The sequence below is a fragment of the Parambassis ranga genome, chromosome 19 (genome assembly GCF_900634625.1).
Source record: "Parambassis ranga chromosome 19, fParRan2.1, whole genome shotgun sequence".
NCBI classification, from domain to species: domain Eukaryota; kingdom Metazoa; phylum Chordata; class Actinopteri; family Ambassidae; genus Parambassis; species Parambassis ranga.
The window spans coordinates 3,607,496-3,630,487 of NC_041039.1; the positions used below are offsets into that span (position 1 = coordinate 3,607,496).

At 40.4% G+C, this 22,992-nt stretch overlaps 1 protein-coding gene across 2 annotated transcripts; it reads right to left on the reverse strand.

Annotated features, from left to right (window-relative positions):
• Positions 1 to 1,057: 1,057 nt before the first annotated feature.
• dhx8 (DEAH (Asp-Glu-Ala-His) box polypeptide 8) lies at positions 1,058 to 9,022 on the reverse strand. Of its 2 annotated transcripts, none has more exons than XM_028430911.1 (23): positions 8,850 to 9,022; positions 8,502 to 8,587; positions 8,317 to 8,389; positions 8,115 to 8,206; positions 7,775 to 7,869; positions 7,307 to 7,666; positions 7,063 to 7,207; positions 6,772 to 6,978; positions 6,603 to 6,690; positions 6,396 to 6,493; positions 6,099 to 6,246; positions 5,573 to 5,754; positions 4,747 to 4,941; positions 4,471 to 4,656; positions 4,162 to 4,372; positions 3,889 to 4,070; positions 3,500 to 3,640; positions 3,259 to 3,414; positions 2,531 to 2,668; positions 2,271 to 2,399; positions 1,983 to 2,179; positions 1,717 to 1,896; positions 1,058 to 1,628 (listed from the first exon to the last, which is right to left on the reverse strand). In XM_028430911.1, exons 1-23 carry the CDS (start codon positions 8,956 to 8,958, stop codon positions 1,409 to 1,411), a joined length of 3,618 nt encoding a protein of 1,205 aa, XP_028286712.1. In that variant the 5' UTR covers positions 8,959 to 9,022; the 3' UTR covers positions 1,058 to 1,408. The 2 variants fall into 2 exon arrangements, with proteins under 2 accessions (XP_028286712.1, XP_028286711.1); XM_028430910.1 differs by having other exon boundaries at positions 7,775 to 7,872.
• Positions 9,023 to 22,992: the final 13,970 nt, after the last annotated feature.

Consider the following 22,992-nt stretch of genomic DNA (forward strand, 5'->3'; position numbering starts at 1 on the left):
ATGTCATCTCGTTAGTGTATATACACTAGCCTCTATGATCCAGTGTGACAAACGCTCTTAGAGCATTTCTGTTGATTTGAAGTGTAGATCATTGCTGAACAGCTCCCTTTCCTGTGTCCTTGGCTTGCATTAACTGAGATGAACCATGCCAACCCATTCCACTGAACGTGATCTAAATAGATTTAGGTCAGTATGAGTAAGTAGTACAAGGGTTAAAGTAAGAATTGTGCCTCAATATTGTATCTGACAAACCGGACTTCAGGTCTTTTTTTTTTATAAATTATATTTATAACGGTACCAGGATCAGATCCTCAGACCCATTGTAAGACCATATGCTGGTGCAGTGGGCCCTGGGTTCCTTCTGATGCAAGACAATGCTTTACCTGATGTGCTGCATGATGAAGGCATTGATGCTATGGACTAGCCTGCCTGTACCCCAGACCTGAATCCAATCGAGCCCAGGCGTTGTAGGGAGGTGATACAGGCACATAGAGGCCACACACACTACAGAGCCTCATTCTGATTTGTCTTGAGGAACTTCCACTCAAGTTGGATCAGCCTGTAATGTTATTTTCCACTTTTATTTTGAGTATGGTTCCAAATCCAGACCTCCAATAATTTACAGATTTACATTGATCATTTTTATTTTATTTTGTTCTCAACGTATTCCACTATGTAATTAATGAATTTCAACTGGAATATTTCATTCATTAACATCTAGGATTTGTTATTTTAGTGGGTTTTTTCTTTATTTTTTGGAGCAGTGTATTAAAAAGGGTGTATAAAAGAAAGTAAAGAAAAAAGCAACAACTCACCTTGCTGCTTGCAAATGATATCAAATGTCACTTAAAACCCTAAAAACACAGATCTCAGGCACAGAGACCCAAAGCATTGACCAGGTCAGGGTTAGGCTGTTTATAGATTTTACATAACAACCTCATTAAATTTAATTTATACTAACAAAATACTATATTTTGTAATAATGGAACATTTTCTTAATTGTAAGGCAACAAACACATGCATCATCAGTCTCCCACTCAAAAATGTTTCGCAAAAATCTTATGAAAATGTAGCCTTTAATGAGTACATGTTTTCAGTTTCACTGTAAGTATTCAATACACTGACATTTCAGTTACCGTACAAAACATAGCAAGCCTCCATTTGGACTATGTAAAAGCCTCATTATCCCCCTATCAGGTCCATATTTACATTAAGTCCATCAGAACTTCCTCACTGGAGACAATAATTTGTAACTTAATGGACAGATGCAGATGTTTCTTTTGTTTCTGCAGTGCTATAAAAATTAAAATAATGTTAAAAAAAGACCATACACAGACAGAGGGAAAAATGTTCAATGTTGAACAGAGATTGTACAACTGTGGTGTGTGTGTTTGTGGTGTCAGACACATCAGCGGCGCCTAAAGGCACGTGAGATCCTCCAGGCATTGGGCTCCTCATAGCGGTTGTAGAGTGGCTCAAGGCGCTGCTGCTTCTTCTGCTTGCTAAGGCGTGTGGGGTCGGACACTTTAAAGAAGGCGGGTGCAAACTCTACGAGCCAGCGAGGGTCGATGGTGGTCACCTCCCGCATGTACTCCTTGGTAGTCAGCACCAACTCGTGATAGACCACCCTACAGAAGAAAGACAAGATTTCAGTTTAAGAAGGACATTATCTTCCCGTTCACTTGCTGAACATTTAAATCTGAGGTGCAGTCTTACCACTCAGGCTGTCGGTTGAACAGAGCACTGGATGGGTGAATGTACACAACCTGCTGGTCTATAAGTGTTCTGTAGCCTTCTTGAGGATCCTTTTTAGCTGCATTCCTGAAGAAACCACTGCAGATGGCCTTCTGGACTCGTACCGTGGCTTTACCACAGGATACCACATCCAGCTTATGTCTGAGGAAAAGAGCTTAATGTTGGTCGTTTATAACCAGAAAAATGTAGGCGTTAACCAGAAATGTTAACGTGGTTATTTACAGTACCTGTCCATGATGCCCAGCATCTGTTTGCGGATATCCTGTGCTCTGCGCAGGGAGCGAGCCTGGATGAAATTCTCGTAACACCAAGGGTTAGAGAACTTGTTGTTCTTCCAGGAGTTGTAGACAGCCAGCAGAGTCAGATGATCACCCTCAGGCTGGTGAAACTTTGCCTTCTTCTGATCAGCCAAGGCCTGCTTATCCTTTAATACCAAAGCAAAGAGGAATTAGAAAATACTGTATTGCTGTCATAGAAAAATAGAATTTAAAAGCTGTATTTGTGTAGAATCGGACCTTCGGCCTGTAGAAAACGTTCTGTACAGACAGCATTGACACGATGGTGAGCATTTCTTCACTGCAGCCCAGATGGACAGACATGATCAACATCTTACACAACATGGGCTCCAGAGGAAACTCTGCCATCTAGGGGGAAAAGAAAAGTACTTTATCTTCCATTTAATAATAGGTCCACACAATCTGAACACAAGTGTGAAAAATGCCTGGCATGAAGTTGAGGGGGTTAAACCAAGCTATCAACGTAAAACACGCCTCACCCTTCTACCCAGTCGAGTGAGTAAACCTTCATCATCCAGAGCTCCCAGAGTGTAAAGCTGCTCCATGGCTGTGATCAGTGTCTCCATTGGAGGAGCATCCATGAAGTCAAAGGACAGGAGGTCATTGATACCCATTGCCTGGAGGACAGAGGCAAAATAATTAGGTTTGAGAGACTGTACTTTCCCTGTGTGTCAAGTGAGTAATTAAATTATTACTTATACAGTCCTTAAAACCGAGAAGTACAAAGTGCTTAAAATAATATTTTGCACAGAACAAATGAAAATGATCAGACACCACAATAACATCAGCAAATGAATGACTGAACAAGCAAAATACAGCATGCCTATAGAGGTGAGAAGTCTGAGAGCCAGTGCAGCAAATGTGTGATCCCTTATTGTAATTGGAGTGGGAATGGATAAAATACTGAAAGTTAACAATCAGAAATATATAAATATAAACAAAACCAGCTTAAAGCTGGTTCAGTTCATACCAGTTACGTATTTAGTCGAGTGAGTTTGCCACCTTTAATAGGGCTGTCTCCGTTTGGCTTTTTGTGTGGCAAACATGTCATGATCTTCAATGAAGTGCAGGTGTTGAGCTAAGACGATATTTCCAGGATTCTGGGTACCGACTAATTTTCAGGAACAGTGGTGAACTAAAGCGAACTTAGCAAACAGGCAGCTCATATGTCTTTCCAGCTCAGAGTGGAGTGCAAGGCAAACTGTACCTTCAGAGAGAGCACAGTGCTGGCCAAGTTGGTTCTCTGAATCTCAGGCACGTTGGTTGTCAACATCTCATCTCTGTAGGCTCTCTCAGTGTACAGTCTGTAACACTTCCCAGGTCCTGTTCTGCCAGCACGACCTGCTCTCTGCTTGGCCTGAGCCTGTAATCAAATTAGTTTGTTTACGTTATAATTTCCAACTATACACACTAGCTGATATGTCATCTACATCACAAAGACAGTGCACCTGTGAGATGGGAGTCACCACCAGCTGATCAATGCCAGTCTTAGAGTTGTACACTTTTTGCTTGACAAATCCAGGATCTACTACGTAATAGATTCCATCGATGGTCAGTGAAGTCTCTGCGATGTTTGTAGCTATGACAACCTGAAAAAAAGATCAAAAACCATTATAATCACTTTCCACCGAACATTAGTATTCAAGTGTCTATTACATACTAATTTACATTAAAATGTTACTACATGGCCAAATTAAATCTACTACAGCACAGGGTCTGCATTTTGACAGACTTCTCTCCAAAAACAGCCCATTTATCCAAGAAACAGAACTCTTGTTTGAGTTATGAACTGTAAACAGACACTGTGAAATTTCACTAATTGAAATATTGATGGCACCTTTCTGCTGCCTGGAGGTGCTGGGTCAAATATCCTGGTCTGCATCTCACTGGGCAGAGCAGAATAAACGGGCAGAATGATCAGTTCAGGGACATCTGGTCCAAGGGACTTCATTCTCTCATACAGGATCTCACAGGCGGTGTCAATCTCTTCTTGTCCAGTTAAAAACACCAGGATGTCACCTGAACAGTGGAATGAATAGGGAACATGTGGATGAAAAAGTCTGTGGAGAAAAGTATAGCTGTGTGTGTTTTAAGATGTAAAAAGTCAAACCTGGAGGCTCAGTCAGGTGAATCTGCATGACTGTGATCAGACTGGCATCCAGGTAGTCAGTCTCGGGTTCTTTGGTGTAGAGAACCTCCACTGGATAGGTTCTGCCTGGTATGGTGAAGATGGGTGCTTCATAGAAATATTGTGAGAACTTCACAGCATCCAGAGTAGCTGATGTAACAATCAACTTCATGTCTGTGCGCTTCTGTACAGTCTATAGAAGAAGAAAAAACACCACACACACACAATCACTTTCAATTCTTACACTCTGACAAAAAATTAACATACAGGTCTTTACTTTGTCTTTCTTACCTTCTTAAGAAGACCGAACAGAACATCAGTGTGTATTGTCCTCTCATGAGCTTCATCAAGCATGATGATGGCATACTGGCCCAATTCAGAGTCAATCAAACACTCTCTCAACAGCATACCATCTGTCATGTATTTGATCACCGTCTCAGGACTGGTGCAGTCTTCAAAACGGATGGTGTAACCCACCTAGAAAACCAACATGAATTTAAACAAAGCTGCACTAAGGTAAAGATTCTAAATTGCATAAAGAACACACCAAAGGGTGTCATTCCTCACCTCTTGTCCCAGGCAACAACCATACTCCTCAGAAACTCTCTTAGCCACTGACATGGCAGCCACACGACGGGGCTGTGTGCAGCCAATCTTCCCCCTGGCAGTGTAACCTGCCTCAGCTAGGTACTGAGTGATCTGTGTGGTCTTACCAGACCCAGTCTCTCCAATGACGATCAAAATCTGGTTGTCATGAACAGCCTGCAGATTACACCATGTAATGTCAATACGAGAATGATCTACAAACACCACTAAATGTCACAGGCTGTAATCTGAAAGACGGCTTGAATGAATGCATCTATAAAGGCCTTTACATACTCCCCAAAAGCAGAGAAAGTAGTTCTCTCTAGCTTGTTCTCAACACATTATCTGGGCACAACTTTTTTTCTCATGTGGTGTCTGACAAGTATTGTGTGTTTGGTTAGATATTTGAAGCAGGCGTGATTAATGCGGAAAAGTGGAAACCTCCCACAAGCTATTATTTGCAGCCTGACCGCAAATCTGTCCTGGGTAGAGATCGGAGCGAGAACAGTGTGTGGGTGCAGATTAAACAAACAGGGAACTGCCATCTGTGCCATTGTCACCATACTGTTCCTGTATTGTTGTCTTGTGACGTATGAAATGCCCTGGCCAGAACTAACTTTGTTCTTGCCAGCTCGCAGAAAACAAATTTATCTGTTCTTGCGGAGTATGCAAAGTCCACTATCTCGTATTTAAAGGGACAGTGCAGCTACAGAAAAAATTTCTATGGCCTGTATAAAAAACAGCAATAACTGACTGGGGGTGAGCTGTTCCTTTAAAGGAGATGAAAAGACTCAAGTTTTTAGTGAACCTGAATGAGCTGCTCCTTCAACTTGTAGATGGGCAGACTCTCCCTCTGCTCCAGGATGGACAGCTGGGTTTTCTTTCCATATGAAGCCTTATTACCTCCAAAAGCATGTTTCTTCCACTCCGGGATGTCATTGGGCATCATGCCAATACCTCTCATGTTGGCAGCAATCTGCCTACCATCAGCTGCAAAGAGAATTAATCAAATATATGCTACCACACATACAGCTACATCACATGCATCCCATGGCAGGATAATAATGCCAGATTATAATAATAATGCCAATTAAACCAGCCAAACAGGGGTCTTCAGAAAGCTACACAGACATCTCCAGTACTGATGAGCCTGAAGGGTGAAGTATGCCAATAGAGAGAATGTCTCATTTCTGACTAAAGTTTTTAATACAACGGGGCTGAAAACAAACTTAAGATAATTTGATAATGTACGTAAGCATCAATATCTATATATCTATATCAATATCTATCTAATTAAATGACTGAGAATCTTAAAATCTTAAAAGATTTCTAACCATCTGGCAGTGGGTCGACCCAGTGTTTGTTCAGCCCCATGGGGATGGAATCCATCTCTGCTTCACGTGCAGCCTGCTTCAGCTCTCGTCTCTCCTTAGCCAGAGCGCTCTGCATCATGGCCGCCTGCGACAGCGAGCCATCTGGATTCTATGGAGAGTGCAAGGATAAGAACTACATGTTAAGTGTCAACCAACCAGCCCAAATTAAAACTGAAGCTGTGCTGTTAACAGGCTACCTCCTTGTGCATTGTAAGACTGCCTGGATTACAGCAGTGCAAAGAGTAAAATATAATTTACCTTGACAATCTTAACAGGACTCATGTCCATGCTTTGTTTGGTGTGTCCTCTCAGAAAAGGTGGTTCCTCTTCAACCAGTTCGATTTCCAAATCTTCATCTGTATGAATAAAACCAGTTAGTCTCTGTCACACATTCAGCTACAAAACCTTTACAACATTTTTGTCCATTAGCTACTGTACTGTGGTGTATATTACTCCATTTCTTACCCTCTTCATCATCAACTTTAGGAAGGATCCCTGTCTCATCATCAAAATCAGGGAATTCTTCTTTAGACAGCACATTGGCAGCAATCATCTGAGAGCAGACAAACAGAATGAGCTGTGAGGGGAAAAAAGGATTCTGTGTTTTCCTATAAGATTGTCAAAGTTAGCCCACCTGTTTGATTTCCCACTTCTCAGGGTCAGAGATTTTGGTCAGCCTCTTGCGCTCCAGGGTATCGTCCTGCTCTAGCTCAGGGGCATGACCGAGGTTCAGGTTGCTTGGCCTGTCTGGGTTCCTCATAGATATCTCCTCTCCTCCATCTGGTCCAACATTCCTCCTCCTGTTAGGGTTCAGGTCTTCTCCCGTTTCCTGGTCCACATCCTGGTAAACAAGACTGTGATTTCTTACCATATCCAATTTTAATTAATTGTTTAAAATGAAATATTAGTCTGTCAGTTTTTATACCTTCATACTGAGGCTGGTCTTGGAGCCAGTGAATGATAACACCTTTACTTTGACTCTTTGGCCTTTACTGACAACATCAGCCACATTGGCCACACGGCCTTCTCTGCGCAGCTCAGAGATGTGCACCAAACCCTCCCAGCGTTTCCTGAAAATAGAGGTGTACTTTATGGTTATGTGAATAAACAAAAAAGGATCAATGTCTCAAGTTCTATAGAAAGTGTAGTAGAAGAAAACACAGGCTGACCTTAGTCCCTCCAGCTGTACAAAGCATCCAAACTGCATAATGCTGGTGACTTTACCATTGTAGATGTCACCTACAGAAGGCTCCTCTGGTGGGGGGCGATCCACGTGTTTGTCCTTCCAGCGGTCAGAGTCTCTGTCTTGATCTTTTCTAGGGCTAGGAGACCGACGAGAAGATTTGTCTCTTCTTTTGCCGCGTTCTCTGTCCCTGTGACGATCGCGGTCTCTGGAGCGTGACCTGGATCTTGAACGTGATCGAGAACGATGCCGTCTCTTCCTGTCCTTCTCTCGATCTTTGTCTCTGTGTCTGTCTCTTTCTCTGCTTCTGCTGCGACTTCGGCTGCGACGCCTATTTTTTTCTGACCTGCAGAGAAAAGTAGTATTTATTACATAAATGTATACAGAATATCCTCAAAGGTAGGATTTTCTTCCAAGAAGAAACAAAATGTGTGACTAGTGTTCTTCATCTCACTTGCTCTTGCTGGCTGTGCCACTGACACTGGGCATAAACATTTCCAGTTCCTTCATGGCATCAGCTGCAACTTTAACGTCATCTTCATCCAGAAGCTTCTAAATTCAGAGTAGGAAAAGATAAAGTAATTTGTTTAGATGGAAAAAGACTGATCTTGTACTACATGACGCATCCACAATTTTTTCATATCTAGCAAGTATAAGTAGAATAGAATAGAATGCCTTTTATTGTCACTATACACAAGTACAATGAGATTAAAGCCGTCAACCTGTTTCAGTGGAAAAAAGCAATGTATAAAAAGAGATGTATGAAACATATTAAAAAATAGAAAGCCAGATACCTTTGGTGCTGGATCATTTGGTCTACACAACGCAGGAAACATCTCCTTCAGCCTGTCTTTCTCCGTCTTTGGCTGGGCTGAGGCCTCACCGACTGAAAGAGGTGGACAGTTACTGCTGTGATTATTCCAAAAAGAAGACTGTAGTATTATCTGAACATCAACAACAACCCTTAACTGAGGGTAACTGGTAGCACCACCTTACCTTTGCTTGTAGATGCTTTGGATGGAGGTCGCATAGTCTGAATGAGCCTAAGCAAATTACTAATGAGAGAATCCTACAATGGACAATAAACAAGAAAATAAACAGACGACAGCACCCATTAATTTCTGTGAACTAACGTCTAGAATGTAATGTTAACACGGCTTTAATCCAGCTTTTGAGCTTACTGTGAATTCGGCTCCATTTTGAAGCAAGAGAGCTTTGAATCCATCGAAGCTCTGCTGTTTTTCAGCAAGACTGATGACAAATTCAGCTGTAAAGTAGCAAAACAAATAATGAACATTAGCTTAAACTTGCGCCTGCCTGCTTGGAACAACTCTGCCATCACGAAAGATCAAATTAAGCACTGGTGAGATAGTATTACATCTGTTATATTAGAATTGGCAACTTGAAGTTGAGAAATTAAAGAATTTGTGTATTGAAAGTAGTAACTATAACCGTTAAAAAGTGCTAGCTAGCAATAATAGCCAGCATTAGCTAGTTAGTTGGTGTTACGAATCAGAACAGATACAGACCTAAATCTTTGTCATTTATTCCAAGATGGTTGTCAAGCTCCGTGCAGACCTTGGACACCAAAGATAAGTATTCAAGCTGCGAAAGCTCGTCAATTCCACCGTCTGCCATTCTCCACGAGTCGTTTTGTTCATTGGACGTACACAACGGCAGACATATTGTGGATAACCTCTACTTCCGGCTTTTCCGGAAATACGTAGGGGTATGTTCGTCTGCCTGTTCAGAGTTGGCCACACGATGGTGCTAAACCTAAAACTAGAAAAGCATTTCCTGAAGAAAATGCAAATTTGATTGCTGCAGCTGAAGCGTTGCTTTGAATGCTGATGTGAAGGATTGCTCTGAATTGCTGGAGAATCAGAGCAATTGATAGTTGCCCATAACTGGTTATGTGTACACATTACACCCTTTATGCTGCTTATTAAAATCTGAAAGCACTATTATTGCAATTGTAACATTCTATTGTACTAGTGTACATGCCTTATACACCATCAATAGATATATTTAAGGTATATAAGGCAAATTTATAAGTCTAATATTAGTAGCAGTCTTTCTCCTGTAGAACCGCCACCTATTTATGTTCCACCACCTCTGTTAAGGGAAGGTTTTTCCAGCTTAACATAGATGGCTTCCTTGACTCCTCTTTCATACCACCTTTCCTCTCTGTCTAGGAGTGTCCTTTGTCTTTGAGGTGGAGGTGAACAGCTGAGTCTTGTCCTGAGGAGGTGGCTCTCCTGTGCTGAGCCATTCTTCTGTGGAGTGGTTGTTTAGTTTCTCCAATGTACAGATCAGAGCATTCCTCACTGCACTGGACTGCATATATCACATTGCTGTGTTTCTCCCTGGGAGTCTTATTGCTCGGGTGAGCCAGTTTCTGTCTCAGTGTTGTCATTGGTTTGAAATGGACCGGGATGTCATGGTCCTACAGAGTTTCTCTGATACTCCTGACACATATGGAATGTAGATGTTCTTTCTCCATCGGCTGTTGTCCTTCTTCATGTTGTTAGGGGGTCTTATTTTTGAGTGCCCACTTGGGGTAGCCACAGGTTTGCAGGGCCTTCCTGACTTGATGTTGCTGAGGGGGATTCCTGTTCTTTTTGTCTTGTTGTAGTAGCATTGTTTTGTCAGTAGGGGGCAGTGAGACGCTGCAGAGAGGTGGAGACAGCGTCATGCTAAGAAATAAAATAGAGCAAGAGTATAGTGAAGAGTGAGTTGCGTGAGTGACGGCGAGATCCCGAAGTGGCGTGTGGCATATGTGCCGATCTTGAAGTGCCATGCCAGTACCATGTCTGACTGTTTTAGTGGTATGTGGCGATCTGTGTTTCACATGCCTCTGTTTTAAGCAACATGCCATTTTGTTGGGGGATGTTTTGATGGCAATTAGCCATCGCTTAGACAGTCTGCTCAAGCACTATATGTACCAATCATATGGCTTTGGTACCAATGTGTCAGCGCTGGATGTTTTAGTGGTATGTGCCGCTTCGTTGCTCCATGCCACAGTTTTGGGGGATGTTTTGGTGCCATTTAATGCCCGTTTTGGACTTCATCGGTTTGACAGATATAATGCTTAAAGTCTGATAAAGACTACAAATATGGCTGTTTTGTATGCTTCTTGTGTGTCAGCCTGTCACCATGGTAACAGCTTTGCCTGCCTAATTAAGCTTAATTAATGTTGGAGAGAGAGGTGTGTCAGCCTCCTTTACTCCTCTCAGGGCAGATCCCATGTATTTTAACCCTCGGGTGTCATTGGAGACTTTTTTGTCCATTTGGGTAATTTTTGCCTCTTTACCTGGCCACCATTTTATCTGTGTTGGTGCATATGGCACATTTTTTTGTAACAAAGACTCCCTCTAGACACATTTTAGAATTCCAATTTAAATTTTTCAAATACATCACCAGAACATGGTGAAACAAATTTACTACCCTTTTGTGTCATTAGGGGACAAAAATGTCCACTTACAAAAAACTGCTATAAAAACTTAACAGATTAATGTTTTTTTCTGCTTTCTTCTGCATAAATATGTTAAACAACTTTAGCCCTGCTCAAAACTACCAAACATTGAGTCATTTTGAGGAATTTAACCCTTTAAATGCCAGTTTGATTACTTGATGTCACAGTAAATTCTTATGAAGAAAACTCAAAAAATGAGTTATTTTCCACAAAACAAAAGTTAGGTGGCTGAGGCATTATATTTATATCTGTCATGGATATGACAAAGATTAGCCAAAATATTGAGTTTGATGCATTATTAGTTTTTGTGTAGCAGCAGTTTAAAAAATTACTACCCTTTTGTGTCATTCAGGGACAAAAACGTCCACTTCCAAAAAACTGCTATAAAAACTTAACAGATTAATATTTTTTTCTGCTTTTTTTCTGCATAGATATGTTAAACAACTTCAGCCCTGCTAAAGACTACCAAACATTAAATCATTTTGAGGAATTTAACCTTTTGAATGCCAGTTACATTACTTTGTCACAGTATTTTTTTATGAAGAAAACACAAAAAGTGAGTTATTTTCCACAAAACAAAAGTTAGGTGGCTGAGGCATTATTTTTATATCTGTTATGGATAGGTCAAAGATTAGCCAAAATGTGTCCATGTGTGTGCATACGTGTGTGTATGTGTGGTGTGTGTGTGTGTGTGTGTGTGTGTGCATGCATCTGTGTGCTGTTTCATGTGTCTTTGCAGTAGTCATTGTTGGTGTTAAAACTTATGTATGTAATGTCTGATGAAGTTACTTCAGTATATACCATCCACAGACATACAAACACTCTTTCAAGTAAACAAAAACATGCCCCCTTCAATGTGTCAAGGTGAAGAAAACATAATTTTGTTTCTGTGACAACCAAGGAGCAAGATGAAGATGGTGTTTCTATGTGGAAGAGGCTCAGGATGAAATGATGCTGCCTGTAACTGCTAGAGAGATTCAGGGAAGTGAAACATCCAGGAAAAGAGGAGTCTGGACGCCAGGACTGCAGCCAGGTGCTGCTGGCTAACTGCTGTTTGTGTTTTCTCCACATTGACCTCCTTGAAGTGCAGTAGGAAGAGGTGGGGGGGCATGTTTTTGTGCACTTCAAAGAGTGCGTTTGTGGCTGTTTGTGACAGTGTACTGCAGAAACTTCATCAGACATTACAAGCTTTACAAGGTCAACATACATACTACAAAAACACATGAAACGGCAAACACACACACACATGCACACACATGCACATGCATGCACACTCACTTAAAACAGCCTACTAAGCACAATAACACAACCACAAAAAATGATGAAATTACAAGGATTTCATGCATAGGAATATAATAGGTTAATGGCTGATTTTAGTGGTGAACAGTAGAAAATGTCAAATTTAACTATTTTTTTCAAAAATGGAAGGGGGCATGTTTTTGTTTACTTGAAAGAGTGTTTGTATGTCTGTGGATGGTATATACTGAAGTAACTTCATCAGACATTACATACATACGTTTTAACACCAACAATGACTACTGCAAAGACACATGAAACAGCACACAGATGCATGCACACACACACACACACACCACACACACACGGACACATACACACGTGTACAAACACATGCACACACACTTAAAACAGCCTACTGAACACAATCCAAAACACATCCACAAAACACAAGGATTTTATGCATAGGAATATAATGGGTTAATGGCTGATTTTAGTGGTGAACAGTAGAAAATGTCAAATTTAACAATTTTTTTCAAAATGAAACCCTTACATCAAGAAATGCATGGTTATATGTTGTTATAGCTATGATATTAAAAAATGTAGTATTATAATAGGAGTTAATGGGACCGAAGTGGAAAATACCATTTTAAACTAAAAACTAATAATGCATCAAACTCAATATTTTGGCTAATCTTTGTCATATCCATGACAGATATAAATATAATGCCTCAGCCACCTAACTTTTGTTTTGTGGAAAATAACTCATTTTTTGTGTTTTCTTCATAAAAAATTACTGTGACATCAAGTAATCAAACTGGCATTTAAAGGGTTGAATTCCTCGAAATGATTTAATGTTTGGTAGTTTTTAGCAGGGCTGAAGTTGTTTAACATATTTATGCAGAAAAAAGTAATAAAAAATATTAATCTGTTAATTTTGTCTTTGCTTGGTTTGTCCAAGCCGAAGCCTTCAGACAAAATAAACCGGGGGCAACCGGGTGCACCAGCAAGGTTTACTCTACAAATGTGTGCGATTTCATGTTAATCCACTTAAATATGTGGAGATGGCGGGGGAGTTAGAAAATAGGTTTGCTTTTTTCCAGTCGCTTCACTGTTTATATGGGCTCTTAATGAGGAAAAGACCGGCACTCTCCCCGAACAGCTGGCTCTACAGGCAAAACGGTTTGGTGTTGAGTTTTAAGAGTCACACCGTCAGAACCCAAACCATTTTCCTCGGAACTGGTGGCAAAATTATCCCTGTCAGATAAAAGGTGCAGATGTGACAGCAGGATAGAAACGCAGAAACTGGTTTATTTTTTTCCCCTCCCACACTCTGAGTGATGACATCACCCACCTATTGCCTTGGAAGACTCCGCGCAATACACACTAATGTTAAACTCAGAGGAGACCTCAAAAACCACGTGGTATAAAACTGTTAACCATTTGAAAACTATAAACAGCAGAACACTGAAAAGTTCTATAGCTAAAAAGACCAAAAGAAGCTGAACATTTTGATATATGAACGGTTTCTGTAGCTGAAAGTATGCAGGAAGTATGCAGCTGAAAAAGTTGAAGGCTCTGAAGGGCTCTCTCATAGACTTCAATGTTAAATTAATTTTATAAAACGCTTTATATTTAAAAAACTAGAGATAGCTGAAAAAAACAAAAAGTTGACCTATCATGTCCTCAATAAGCTTAACATTTTAACATTTAAATGGTTTCAATAGCACAAAGTATGCCCAAGATACGCTGAGCCAAAAAGTGTACGGAAGAAAAAATAAAAAAACTAGAAAAAGAAAGAAAATGCAAGTTTGATTGCAGCAGCTGAAGCATTGCTTTGAACGCTTATCTGAATGATTGCTTTGAACTCTTTGAGAATATGAAATTTGCATGTAACTCATAAAAACACATCAGAATTAATATGAACAGAAGCTGAATGGTGGAAGAAGAGCTGAACACAAGCTGAATGATGTTGGTGCCATGTGCAAACCACGTCTTTGCCCCATTGTTTTTTCCAAAATGATACATCTTCTAAATTAGAATGACATTCTAATTTCTCTACAGAATAAAAAAAAGCTTTTCTTAGAATGTTGTCACGCAGACCCCTTGTATTAACAGACAGAATATTTAAATCCAACTTGTTTTATGGAGAGAACCCTTAATAAGACGAAAACCAAATATAATGACTGCAAATAAATCGTCATATTAAAACCCCGGCAAATATATACGAGGTTGTTAGTTGGGAATTTCATTGCATGGCAACAGTTCTTCTGCAGGTGTGCAGGCAGTGCAGTGAGTGCATGCATGCGTTGGTGCGTGTGAGTTCTGTAGTGTACATTAGAGGATGGCAGCAAAGCCTGACATTTAGTTAATATCAAGGAAATGTGATGAATGTTCCAGAACTTAAGTGGAGTGTTGGAGAGGATATTTTCATACTATATTTCTATTATTGACTGACCATCTGTCTGACTCAGCCAGTACTAAGGTGAATCTCTGGTCGGATGTCACAGCATTTTTTTCAAATGTCATCTATGGGTGCCATCAAAACAGCATTCAGACAGGTATATCAGTATGAAGGGTTAACGAACAAATACCCCGAAGCTACTCTTTGGCTTATGCAGACTCAGAATTCAGATACAGTGTGTAAGGTGCTAACATGCTGGTGACAGTCCTCTAGAGGACTAATTAGAAGTTTAAGTGAAAACAGGCCTGTCAGGGACTGTAGAGGCTGGATGTAGACCACTTCCTTCTCCAGCTTCTACAGAAAAACCTTGCATCCCCATTGGCCACACGATGGCGCCAAAGTTCATGAAGAGGATTTAAATTAAAAATGTCTCCCCATGTGGTGTTACTGTGACAAATCTATTTGTCATCTTTAAAAAAAGTGGTCAGCTTTTCAGCCCGTTTGTTTACATATCTACTAGGCCATGTCTCCCTGCTTTAATAATGTTTTATTGTTTAAAGGATATTGTTTTACACATAATACGTACACAGTTATTATGTATGCTTTTATCATGTTTACAGCATAGCTGTGGCCCCTGTGGTGCATTGCAATGCTGTAATGAAAAAGTATTAGCACTGATGGGATTATTTTTTTACATCAACAACCACATTGCATCCATTAAGAGGACAGGTCTACTGGGGTTGATGATTTCTGGATGTACCCATCCATTCATCCATTTTCTTCTGCCTATCCAGGATAAGGTTGCAGGGGCAGCAGCCCAAGCAAGGAAATCCAGACCTCCCTGGAGGAATATCAAGGTGTTCCCAACCAAGCTGAGAGATATAATCCTTCCACTGTGTCCTAGGTCTGCCCAGCAACCTTTGGTGTCTGGGAGGCATCTGTAGATGCAGTGGAACCTTAATCATACAAAAATATTGTCCACACATACGTCCTCCAACTGAGAACAATAAACAGAATAAGATAAGATAAAATAAAACTTCATTAATCCTGGAGGAAATAATTTCAGAATCAAACCACTTCTCATTAAGTCAGATGTGGATTTTTTAGACTACTGCAAGTCACTTATATCTGGACTGCCTACCATGTGAATTTTAATGTAGTTTTATTTTATTTTTAAGCTTGAAATTAATTCTTCTGAGTACTTAAAATCCATTTTCTGTCTACTAAAAAATGTGCGTTTCAACTTGTATGTTTTGTCCTGCATGATATTGTGTTCTGCTCATCTGTCAAAGCACTTTGTGAGACTATTTAAATAAAGTTTATTTTTATTTTCTTAATGAAAAATGGTCTGTATGCATATACAGTGCTTTTCTACATACTCAAAGGTATACTCACTTTACACTATTACACATTTACCCTTTCGCCCACACAAATACGCACACATTCACACGGGGAGGGACACATCAGCATGCAACGAGAGTAGGGGGTTGAACCACCAACCATCAATGTTTGGTGAAAAGTCACAGCCGCCAGATTATAAGGACATACAGTGGGTATGGAAAGTATTCAAACCCCCTTAAATTTTATATTGCAGCCATTTGCTAAAATCATTTAAGTTCATTTTTCCTCATTAATGTACACACAGCACCCCATATTGACAGAAAAACACAGAATTGTTGACATTTTAGCAGATTTATTCAAAAAGAAAAAGTGAAATGTGACAAGTATTCAGAGCCTTTGCTGTGACACTCATATATTGAACTCAGGTGCGTCCATTTCTTCTGATCATCCTTGAAATGGTTCTACACCTTCATTTTAATCGAGTTGTGTTTGATGATACTGATTGGACTTGATTAGGAAAGACACACACCTGTCTATATAAGACCTTACAGCTCACAGTGCATGTTGGAGCCAATGAGGCTCATGAGGTCAAAGGAACTGCCTGAAGAGCTCGGAGACAGAATTGTGGCACAGATCTGGCCAAGGTTACAAAAACACTTCTGCTGCACCTAAGGACCCTTCCTAGAGCTGGCCGTCAGGCCAAACTGAGCAAACTGAGCCTTGGTGAGAGAGGTCAAGAAGAACCCAAAAATCACTGCATCAGTGCAAGACACATGAAAGCCTGCACTGAGTTTGCTAAAAAAGAAACAAATGAAGGACTCCAAGATGGTGAGAAATAGGAAAAAAAGCGTTGGTTTTTAAAAAAAACAGAAAATATCCCTGCATGCAGTCATGATTCATGGCTTTGCACTCACTAACAGATTTATTTCTCAAGGAGTTTTGGAAGAGTTTTACTGCGGGCGACCTGTAAATCAATACGTGTGTTGCCCTCCCCAGGTGTCCAATTTCCTCCTTAAAATGAAATGATTATTAAATGTTAGCACTCCTGATGAAGAAGCTTCTTTTTCATATTCGTATATCGTGAAAGGTGGAGCAGTATGTCTGCATGTTGCACCCCACTAACACTTTCTTCTAATGGCTGATCATTAGTTTCGCTCTGCTTGGCATTTCTAAGATTTCTGCTGCTGCATTCTTAAAAGCACACATTTTACATTTTCTCTTCTTCTCATGTTGACTTAGGCAGTAATTGATTCTCGCTGAAAGGCTTCCCAGGAGGTCACTTTTCCTCAGAAATCCCACATGATCTTTTCCTATTTTTTTTCCCCAAGTATGTCTCCTTTTGCACTCTACATAAAAATCTGGAATTTATTTAGCTGTTCATCTTTTGGATACTTCTTTCTACTAAAAGAGCTAAAAGTTCAAAGCCTACATTACACAGTCAAAAGTGGAAAGCAGAGCATTACACCCACATGTGGTTTTGGGCATTAATATGCATCTTTTCTTCAAATACTTTACTGGAACTCAAGGATTTGCTCCCATGGTGCAATGAAAGCTTTAGTGAGGTCCGAAATGACTGTTGACACATGAGGCCTGTGGCTCAGTTTATTATATGGGATAGAATAGGCGACAGAAAATATGGCTGTCATGTTGAAACAGGAAAGGTTTACTCTCAAACTACTGGCACATGCTGATGTATGCTTTCATGTCTAAGTGGTGGTATTTGGCTTAGCATAAAGATGAAAGCAGCCAAATTTAATTGACTTTTTTTCACTCTCATCAAAACTGGTTGATGTATGTGCTTAAAGATCTATCTACATGTGTACTCCCATTCACGTGTAGATAGCTAAGCCAGCTTGGATCAAATACAAAAGATGACATCAGTCCACTTTAACTAGGTCTGAGAAAATTTTCATCTTCCCCTTCTGACAGTTAGAGGACTTACAGAAGTGTCTCTCTCTCTCTACACTCCTCATTGAGCTTCATTTATCTGGTGTATATAGGCTTAGTTTGTCTGTATGTTGCCCTGTGATGGTCTGGTGAATCTGTTCAGGGTGTACCCTGCCTCTCACCTGTAGATAGCTGGGATTGGTTCAGCCCTGCACTGCAGGACAAAGCGGGTTCAGATAATGGATGGATGGATGGATATAGGCTTAGTTAACACTGAAGTTTGATGAATGTATCAAGTGTCCATTTAGAGGTTAAATTCAAACCAAACCATTTTTATTTTTAAACATCAGACAGATAGGTCCTTTATTTGTTTAAAAAGACAGTGGGTTTCCAAAATATGAAACAATATTTTCTTTAGTTCCCTTAGTTTCCGAGGTTGTCCACATACTATTAGCAATCTATCAATAAATCTGCACCATCTGGGCCTTTTAACATAAATACAGCATGTATTTGTTCTCTGTCAATTTATGCACATTACTAGGAATCCAGCCAATGTTTATGAAAAATGTTCCTCAAATATCCCACTGCATCTTTCCAGCTTGTGCTGCAGGCTTCTGTGTATTTTCAGTTACAGGGGGCCGCTTAAGGGCAACCCTCTTAGTCTCCCAGTCCTCACCTGACCTGATTTGAGAGGAAGCATGGAAATGTATGGTCCACTGGGAAGGGAAGTGGGTGGGCTCACACTTACATAACAGCCCCCTAGATGTACATATATGCACAATACATGCTGGATGTGCATGGCTGTGCTCATATGTGATTTCTGTGGTGAGAGCTGAGGACACGTGGGGAGGGACTGTGAACATTAGACAGACTGAGAAACAGAAATGAGAAGACCAAGAGAGTGTTACTGTTGGAGTGGATCCATGTTAGATTTTTTTAGAAGGAGCGTGTGTGTATAGAGAAGACATAAGGGGGAGAGGTATTTGTAGGCCATCCTGTCTCCCCCTGAGTCTCAGCAGTTGAATTTGTATTCTCCTGCTCCACTGTCCTGATAAACAACACATTCATGTTTGCAACTAGGTCTTTTTTAAGCCAGTTTGATAAGATCTAAAGGAGGGCATCTGCTCCTGGCTGACATGTGTAGCACACCGTGTGCTCTGTGTAACTACAGCTTTGTGCATGTCTGCATCTGTGCACACGAGGAAAGCCAGGAAAAGCAGGTTGGAGGAATAAGGGTGTCTGCAAACAGTCTTTGAGATTTAAGCACATACTACAATTGACAGCACAGCTGTCTGCAATGTTCTGCTGCTGCTGAGTGGAAAATTCCTACTATGACGGAGCATGAAGTGAACGTATGTGTGAGAGGGAGTATCTGCGCACGCACACACACACACACACACACACACACACACTAGAGAGAGCAAAAGGGGAGGGCGAGCTGAGGGGGGCTGGGCTATAATGCAAACAGCTAGTGAGGGATTGGTTGGTGGAAAAGCTGCCTTTGTGAGATCACAGCCCCCACAACAGCTTCCACTCACATGTGAAAAGATCCACCCTGCCTACACCAAATTAACACAAAAAAAGTCAACTTCAGAAAGTGGATGCTTTAAGTTATTCACTTCACTCACCTGCTGCAGACTGGAACACCCACGTACACAGGTTCCAGTGGAGTCATATGGGCGAACTGCAGCTGTTCTTTATGGATAAATAATCATAATAAATAGGACTAATTCACTATTCATTTATAAATGTTTGCCACTTATACCAGAAAGTCAAACTCTGCCACCTTAAATCCACTTTTATAGGGTACACTGTTGCTTTAGAGGAGTTTTGCAAAGAAAGATCACTCCACATATGCTGTAGCTCAGGGAGCTGCTGACACATTTTCTACAATTTGTGGGACTACTGGGCTGCAAACCCTAATTCAAATTACCCCAAGATAAATGTCAAGAATCACAAGTTACATGCAATAATATACAATTAAAAATGATTGTGATAAACCAAAGAAATGACACATGAACTTAGTTTAGGAATGAGAGTTTGGACCCTATGGTTTGTTTTCTTTCAGCTTATTAAGAGACATGTGAGTTGATCTATTAAAAAGTTAAAATTGAGCAGAGTTCCCAGTGTTGGCCATTCTTCTACTCTGATACTCATTTGATCAGACAAATTACATGTACTCTTCATTTAGCCATTATTTCAGCCAATTTTTACAGATGCTGCATACAACTGTAAAAAAAAATCAATCATGCAAATATATTTCACCAACTGGAGTGTGCACACGCTGCTGCTAGACACTGCTGTCGTTAATCTAAGTAGGATTAGGTACTTGGATGATGGTGCACAGGGACATTTACATCTATCATGAGTGAACTGTGTAAATGCAGTCAAAAACACAGAGATCGGCCAAAATATTGGCTATAATAACTGTGTCGCACTATGTGTTCTGACTCCTCTATCCAAAACAGCTGTTTCAGTAGCTTGAGCCACATTGGGTCAGACCACAGAGGACAGACATCACTCCCTAAGCGCATCAACAAGTCTTGGCTGCCCGTGACCCTATTGCCATTTCACAGCTTTTCCTTCCTTGAATCACCACTGCAGACCAGGAACTCCCCATAAAACCTGGGGTTTTGGGCATGCTCTGACCCAGTCATTTCACCATATTTGTCAAAGTTGCACAAATTCTTCTGCCTGTCCATTTTCCCTGTTCAACTTTAAGGCCAAAATGTTGTCTCCCTTCGCTAATATGCAATGATAACCTGATAATCAGTGTTATTCAATGCACGTCAGTAGTCTGAATGTTATGGCTGATCCATTTCAACCATATTCATTCATGACGTTTTCATGGTATCTCTACTCACAGCCTCAGTCAGTTAAAACTCACAACCCAGAGACAATAAGGTGATGAGTGTAAAGTTTTCATTTATTAGTCCATTAATGAAAACCTTTTTCTGCACAGTGATCTGGAAAACTGAGAGCCAATAACACACCAAAGAGCCAATGAGATGTAAATTTAGTCACATATTTATTACATAAATATATAGTAAAATAGACCAGCGACAATTACCATAAAAATATCTTCCTTTAAAACCCTGACCATAAACAAAGATTTGAAGATCACACAGTGACATTTACAAACACGCTGATTGTCTGGACCTGTCATAAGCAGCCCACCATATAAACCTGACATCACACCACCCACTGGACTCATGTAGGGAGGACAGGGTAAAAAGGAACAGCAGGGGATTTGGGTACTTGAAAAGAGGACAGGTCCAGGTGAGAGGGGGCTTTGTGTGATGACGGCGTGGGTGGTGTGAGAGATCACAGTAGATATTCAGAGGTTTCCTGTTCATGTGTGTATCTGTTTGAAAGATAAGACAGTTGTGTATATATTTAGCCCAGAGCATTGCCTAAATCTTGACTGTACATCCAATAGATCCTTGCATGTTTGCTTACCCGTGTGCATGATGGGAATGAGTCCTGAATATTGTTCCTTTCTTTTGCAGGCCAGCCATGTGTGAAGAGATTAAAAGAACAAAACCTGGGTCTGATCATATACATTTATTATTTTCTCGTTCAAACTGCACCCAATACCAGGATGCTGGGGGATGAAGAATAAGGGAAAGGTCACAGAAAAGTTAACTGAATAAAATCTGAAATATTTTCCACTGAAAATATATGTGTCTGGCACTGTGGATAGCAAATGAAGGAGAGAACTGTTAGTACAGTGAATGGCCATGTGTATCCCTGTGCACTGTGTTGTAGCCATGGATATACATACAAAACCTGTTATATACTGAATATTTATTCAGTTCTATACTACTGCAGATATCCATCTAGATACATATTTCCTTTGGCTTCTTAATGTCTCTCCCTTCAGCATGTGACAGCATAGCCCTGATCCAGGAAGGTACTTCACGCCAACATCTCTGAAATACATTACAATCTTCTTAAAATCTTAGCTAAGTGGAAACAGAACTCCTGATTCCACCTACTCCCTTAAACAGATAAAACGATGTATCCTTTTGCTTCTGTTCTGTCTGCAGCTGCTAACAAGTGTGGAAATCACAGATTTTGCATGGCTTGTATTGAGTCTAGAGATCTTACCTGGCACTTGTCAACAAGATTATTGTATTTTAAATAACAAAAAAATACAAGGTAACATGAGAATGAACACTGTGTTGCAGAAATATCTACTCAGGCTGGCGAGTCAAACTAGAACAAGAACTTGCTTTATGAGTCTGGCCTGTTTAAGAAGTCCCTATTTGCATCACCAGCTCTCACAATGGACCAGGTTGTGTAGAATATCCAGCAGATAATTATACAGGTGGCTGTTTATGATTAAAGAGCTACACCTACTACTCCTCCAGAAAAAGAATAAAATATACCTTTAAAATAATGGATTTCATGAGTTGTTGGAATAACACTACTGGATCAGGGCCAGTGACAGAAACTAACATCCTGTCTTTGGCACCTTCCAACCCTCCCTGACCCTGAGCAGACTGGTTGACCCTGGAGCATCTGCAGTCACAGTGAAGCAAGGAACTCTTGACAGAGTGCTATAAAAGTTAGAAAGGTGGTGGGTGGCGTGTTGTAGTGTTGTTTTCTCATTTGCATGTTCATTGCTGGTTTGAAGTCTTTAAGTTTCCATACACATGAACTCAGTGAGCAGGCTAATGGGGTTCTTGAGCAAATCTGAGAGGAAATCTAAGCTGAAGCCAGAGAGACCTCCACCTCCTCAGACTGTGAAGTTACTGAACACAAGGTTTGCAAAACGTGTTGTGGTTTTAGGCAGTCCAGACCTTAAAACTGGCATTGTTGTTAAGAAATGTAATAATCTGTCCACATTTTATCCTATGATTTTTTTCTGAACAGGACTGTATAAAGTAAAATACAAACACATACAGTTTATAGACATTTTGTACATTATCACCTAGAAATGGACAAAAAAAACAAAAAAAAACAACCTGCCACACCAACCTAACTGCTGCATACAAGATGGGAACATCATGTCCAGCAGGTGAAACACTGGTCCTGCTGCTGAGAGAAACTCTTTGAAGTAAAGTGTGTTTTGGTGATTTTTACTAAAGCATGCTACTGGACATGTTCTGTACGTGCAACACAGAGGCCTAGCCGCTGTAAACAATGTAAAACACAATAGTTCAGTGAAGAAGATGTTCTCAGTGGATGTGACGCCTTTAAAGAGTTGGTTGTTTTTTTTTTGCTGGTGCTGAATAAAGTGACCTGCTACAGATGTTTTGCACTGAGCAGAGAGGTTTTTTTTCTCCTGATTTTGCCAACAACAACAGGGAGCTGATGGTGCTAA